The sequence below is a fragment of the Mandrillus leucophaeus genome, unplaced genomic scaffold (assembly GCF_000951045.1).
Source record: "Mandrillus leucophaeus isolate KB7577 unplaced genomic scaffold, Mleu.le_1.0 Scaffold11, whole genome shotgun sequence".
Classification (NCBI taxonomy): domain Eukaryota; kingdom Metazoa; phylum Chordata; class Mammalia; order Primates; family Cercopithecidae; genus Mandrillus; species Mandrillus leucophaeus.
Genome location: NW_012099209.1, coordinates 1,418,912 through 1,424,523, shown reverse-complemented (window position 1 = coordinate 1,424,523; position 5,612 = coordinate 1,418,912). Strand labels below are relative to the sequence as shown.

General features: G+C 52.6%; 2 protein-coding genes across 2 annotated transcripts in view; both read right to left on the bottom strand.

Annotated features, from left to right (window-relative positions):
• Positions 1-3,743, bottom strand: part of PGLS (6-phosphogluconolactonase) — a 12,849-nt gene extending 9,106 nt beyond the window's left edge. Inside the window, exons 1-3 of the mRNA XM_011991169.1 lie at positions 3,545-3,743; positions 988-1,084; positions 95-218 (exon numbers count right to left, since the gene is read on the bottom strand). Of these exons, the coding sequence (XP_011846559.1) occupies positions 95-218; positions 988-1,084; positions 3,545-3,743 (420 nt within the window). The remainder of the gene's footprint in view (positions 1-94; positions 219-987; positions 1,085-3,544) is intronic.
• Positions 3,744-4,801: 1,058 nt separating this feature from the next.
• SLC27A1 (solute carrier family 27 (fatty acid transporter), member 1) overlaps positions 4,802-5,612 on the bottom strand; it is a 23,944-nt gene continuing 23,133 nt past the window's right edge. The window contains exon 13 of the mRNA XM_011991157.1: positions 4,802-4,932. Coding sequence (XP_011846547.1) covers positions 4,802-4,932 — 131 coding nt within the window. The remainder of the gene's footprint in view (positions 4,933-5,612) is intronic.

Sequence of the window (5,612 nt, the reverse complement as noted above, 5' to 3'; positions counted from 1 at the left end):
GAGGCGGAAGCGCTCCCGACGGCCGCTAGTACGCCTGCGCAAGGGCCGGCCCCGCCGCTCGGCTTCGAGTACTTTGGGCGATTGCCTTTGGTACATGCGCAATGAGGCAAGTGAAGCACCGCGAGTGTCGGGTGGTCGGTCCGGCCCTACCCATTGAATCTTTCTCTGCTGTGGCTGAGTCGAAGTGAGTTCGGGAAGCCAGTGCGCGAATGCTCAATCTTGCGGTATCAGGGAGTGCCAGAGAGGGGAGCTCAAGAAGAGGATGTCCTTTCGAGGTGGCAGGGATTTTCTGGAGGAGGGCGTATTTTGACGAGTTTTAAAATTCCTGCACCTTTAAACATATTTATCTTGTTGCTAGTTGTTGTCCACCCCCGTTAATTAAAATATAAGCCCCATAGACTTAGGGATATTGTTTTTTTTCACTAAATGCCTCGTAAGCTTCCTGAACTGTGCTTGGCACAAAGTAGGGTATGAGGCCGAGCGCAGTGGCTCATGCTTGTAATCCCAGCCCTTTGGGAGGCCGAAGTGGGCGGATCACCCGAGGTCGGGAGTTCCAGACCAGCCTGGCCAACATGGTGAAATCCCGTCTCTACTAAAAATTTAAAAGATTAGCTGGGTGTGGTGGCGCGTGCCTGTAATCCCAGCTACTCGGGAGGCTGAGGCAGGAGAATCGCTTGAACCCGGGAGGCGGAGGTTGCAGTGAGCCGAGATCATGCCACTGCACTCCAGCTTGGGCGACAGAGCAAGACTCCATCTCAGAAAAAAGTACGGGATGAAAATATGCTTGTTGAATTTTTTTGTTTGTTTTAACTTTTTCCGGGGGGACGGGCTCCATATATATATGGTCTAGGCTGGTCTTGAACTCCTGGGTTCAAGCGATCTTCCCGCCTCGGCCTCCCAAAGTAGTAGCATTCAGGCAAGAGCTACTGCGCCTGGCCATGGCTATTGAATTTCTTCAGCTAACCCTCCTAGTGTGCTGTTGTGTACCTCTGAGTGCCCAGAAAGGCCTCCAATCGAGTTCTTGCCTGGACAGAGGGCTGGAAGGGGAAGAAGGCCTGGTGGACCCGGGGAGGCAGGGCCACTTCTGAGAGTGGGACATTTCAGTGAGGTGTGTAAGCACAGTTCAGCTCACACAGGTAGTGGATTTTAAAATCAGTAGCAAATTAAGAAAACGATTCCATTTACCATAGCATCATAAAGAATAAAGCAGGAATAAATTTAATGAAAGAAGTACAAGACCTTGTTCATTGAGAGCTGTAGCTGGGCTTGGTGGCTCACACCTGTAATCCCAGCACTTTGGGAAGCCAAGGCTGGACCTGGTGGCAGCTGCCTGTGGTCCCAGCTACTTGGGAGGCTGTGGTGGGAGGATCACTTGAGCCCAGGAGGCTAAGGCTGCAGTGAGCTGTGTTCCTGCCACTCCACTCCAGCCTGGGCAATAGAGTGAGACCCTGTCTCAGAACAAGCAAAATAACTAAAACTTTGCTGAAAAAAATATTAAAGATGATCTAAATAAATGGTAAGACTTTCACGTTCATGGATTGGAAAGCATAATATTGTTAAGATAGCAGTACTCCACAAATTGGTCTACAGATGCAATGTAATCCCTTTCAAATTTACAGTGTTTTTGTTGAAATTGACAAATTGATCCTAAAATCCATAATAAATTGCAAATGGCCCCCAAATAGCCAAAACAATTTTGAATAGGAGGACTCATACTTTCTCATTTCAAACTTAATAAAAAAGTACAGTAATCAGAACAGTGTGGTATTGGCATAAGGATAGACATACAAATAAATGATTGGAACTGATGCAGAAATAAACCCATACATATATGGTCAACTCATCTTTGGCAACTGTGCCAGGACTATTCAAAAAGAAAGGAGGGCTGGGTGTGGTGGCTCACACCTGTAATTCCAGCACTTTGGGAGGCTGAGGTGGGCGGATCACCTGAGGTCGGGAGTTCAAGACCAGCCTGACCAACATGGAGAAACACCGTCTCTACTAAAAATACAAAAAATTAGCCCAGCGTGGCGGCGCGTGCCTGCAATCCCAGCTACTCGGGAGGCTGAGGCAGGAGAATGGCTTGAACCTGGGAGGCGGAGGCTGCAGTGAGTGAGATCACGCCACTGTACTCCAGCCTGGGCAACAGAGCAAGACCATCTCAAAAAAAAAAAAAAAAAAAAAAAAAAGCACTTGCCCACCTGCACGCAAGGGTCACCCACTCAGTGCCCTCTCCCAGCAAAAGCTCTGTCACCTCCTGTCCCGAGATAGAGAAAACAGGAGGCCAACATTATGACACGGGGAGGGGGACAGTAGAGGTGAGTCAGTTGAGAGTACAGTAGTCCCCGCTTAGTCAAAAGTTTCTTTCTGAGGTTTCCACAGTTCAAACATATTACATGGAAAATTCCAGAAATAAGCAATTCATAAGTTTTAAATTGCGTGCTATTCTGAGGAGCATGATGAAATCTTGGACTGCCTTGCTCCGTCCCTCTCTGTCGTGCCCAGGGTCATGAATCACCCCTTTGTCCAGCAGATCCATGCTGGAGACACCAATCCCTCCACGCCCACTCATTTGTCACTTAGTAGCCTCCTGGTTATGAGATCCAAAAACCAGTATAAATTGGGCACGGTGACTCACACCTGTTATCCCAGCACTTTGGGAGGCCAAGGCAGGAGGATGGCTTGAGCCCAGGAGTTATAGACCACTCTGGGCAATACAGTGGGACCTCATCTCTGCAGACAAATCAAAAAATTAGCTGGGCGTGATGGTGCACATCTGTAGTCTCAGCCATGCAGGAGGCTGATGGATGATTGAGTGTGGGAGGTCAAGGCTGCAGTGAGCCATGATCATGCCACTGTACTCCAGTCTGGGCAACAGAATAAGACCTTGTCTTAAAAATAAATAAATTAGGCCGGGCGCGGTGGCTGACGCCTGTAATTCCAACACTTTGGGAGGCCGAGGCGGGCGGATCACGAGGTCAGGAGATTGAGACTCATCTTGGCTAACACAGTGAAACCCTGTCTCTACTAAAAATACAAAAAATTAACCGGGCGCCTGTAGTCCCAGCTACTCGGGAGGCTGAGACAGGAGAATGGCGTGAACCCAGGAGGCGGAGCTTGCAGTGAGCCGAGATCGTGCCACTGCACTCCAGCCTGGGAGACAGCAGGACTCCGTCTCAAAAATAAATAAATTAATTAATTAAATTAAAATTAGAAAGGGAGGAAAGGATGAAGGAAAGAAAAGAGGAAAGGAGGGAGGGAGGAAGGGAAAGAAAAAGAGAAGGAAAGGAAGAAAGAAAAGAAACGAAACATATTTAGGGCTCAGTATTATGGTCAGTTTCAGGCATCGATTTGGGGTCTTGGAACATATCCCCTAGGGATTGGGAGGAATACTATATAGACTCCTGAGCTTGGAGTCCTGGGTTCGAATCCCAGCTCAGATGGCCACCCCAGCAGGCCTAGCGACTTTCACCCAGAGCTCTCACAGCAGCTGGCCTGTACACGGAAGGACACTCCCAGGGCAGCCACAGGTGCCAGGACACACCGTGATCGGAGCCATCCTGCAACACCTGCAGGAACTCACAGGCAGATTGGCCATCCCTCCCCTGCAACCACACAGGCCAGCGCAGGCCTGTGAGGCCCACACCCTGCAGGGAGGTGCCTCCCCCTCGGCAGGCCAGCGAGGGGGCCAAGCCGAGGGCCCCTGCCCCAAGGTCCCCTTGGTCTTGCAGAGGGGGCCGCATGGGACGAGGTCCCACCTTCTTTTTTTTTTTTTGAGACATAGTCTCGCTCTGTCACCAGGAACTCACAGGCAGATTGGCCATCCCTCCCCTGCAACCGCTCACTGCAACCTCCACCTCCTGGGCTTAAGCAGTTCTCCTGCCTCAGCCTCCGGGGTTGCTGGGATTACAGGTGCGCACCACCACGCCTGGCTATCTTTTGTATTTCCTTCCTTTCTCCCTTTCTCCCATACCACCACGCCTGACTCCTTTTTGTATTTCTTTCCTCCCTCCCTCTTTCCCTCCTTCCCTCTCTCTCTCTTTCTATTTTGAACCAGAGTCTCGCTCTGCCACCCAGGCTAGAGTGTACTGCAACCTCTGCCTCCTGGGTTCCAGCGATTCTCCTGCCTCAGCCTCCCGAGTAGCTGGGATGACAAGTGTGAGCCACCAAGCCCAGCTAATCTTTTTTTTTTTTTTGTATTTTTAGTAGAGACAGGGTTTCACCATGTTGGCTGGTCTTGAACTCCTGGGCTCAAGTGATTCACCCACCTCGGCCTCCCAAAGTGCTGGGATTACAGGCATGAGCCACTATGCCCGGCCGGCCGAGTCCTGCCTTCTGAAACTCAGCAAGAGTTCTGTGCCACGTGGGGACACTCAGTGAATGGGCTCCCAGCAGGCACCAGATGGTCTTCAGGTTTATTTCTTCAATCAATTAGGAAATAAAGCCACAGTGCCCAGGAAAGTTCGCATGAGGCGCCATGGTGTCTCTTGCCATGGCCCCACCACTCCAGGGGCCAGGGGGCGCTGCTGGAGGGAGGACAGATGGACAGGCCGCCTGGGTGGCCGGCCCCAGAAAGGCTGGCATGGGTGTCCGAGATGAGCCACTAGCGAGGCCAGTAGGGATGTCTGGGCCGTCCTGGTGGGATTGTCTGGAACATCGCCACCAACACAGTGTCAGAGCCATCAGTGGGGACACTGGAGGGGCCACCGTGATGTGGGAGATATTTAACAGGCTAGAACCCCTGAGGCTTGAGAGGCCAGTCCCTGGCAGGAGACCTCCGCTGACCCCTCTGCTGCCTCTCCTATGGGATCCTCCGGTAGCCACAGCAGATGAGGACACCCAGGAGGCCTCCTCCCAGGACAGGAAGCAGCCAGCTGAGCAGCCACGCAGTGCAGGGTTCAGGGACCTCCAGCAGGAGCTCCATGGAGATGGCTAAATGGGGACATCAAGGCAGGGGCTGACAGTGGCGACATCCAAGCGGTCACAGTCAATTCCGGAAGCTTTCAGGGCATCAGGAGGGGAAGGTGGGACTGGGGAAATGTGACAGGAAGAGGGAAGTGCAAAAGGCAATTGGCCTAGCCTGGGAGATGTTTCCAGTTGGCCTGGGGAACCCCAGCTCCTCCATTCAGCAGGGAGGGTGGAGGGCCTGCTGGGAAGTCACATGGAGCTGCAGCATCTGGAACCCAACAGCCGCAGGAGGCCTGGACCGGGGCTCTGTAAGGCACAGCCGAGAGGGAGGTGGGGAGGCCCCAGTCTGAGTCCAGGGCCCAGGGGAGATAATTCATGCAGCCCCCAAGAGCAGCTGGGCCCTGCACAAGACGCAGCTCCCAGGACTCTCGGCAGGAGAAGAGAGGAAAAAGGAAAGGCTGGGCCCGGTGGCTCACGCCTGTAATCCCAGCACTCTGGGAGGCCGAAGCCAGCGGATCACCTGAGGTCAGGAGTTCAAGACCAGCCTGACCAACATGGTGAAACCCCGTCTCTACTAAAAATATAAAAATTAGCTGGATGTGGTGGTGGGTGCCCGTAATCCCAGCTCTCAGGAGGCTCAGGTGGGAGGATCACTTGAATCCAGAGGCAGAGGTTGCAGTGAGCCGAGATCCCACCACTGCGCT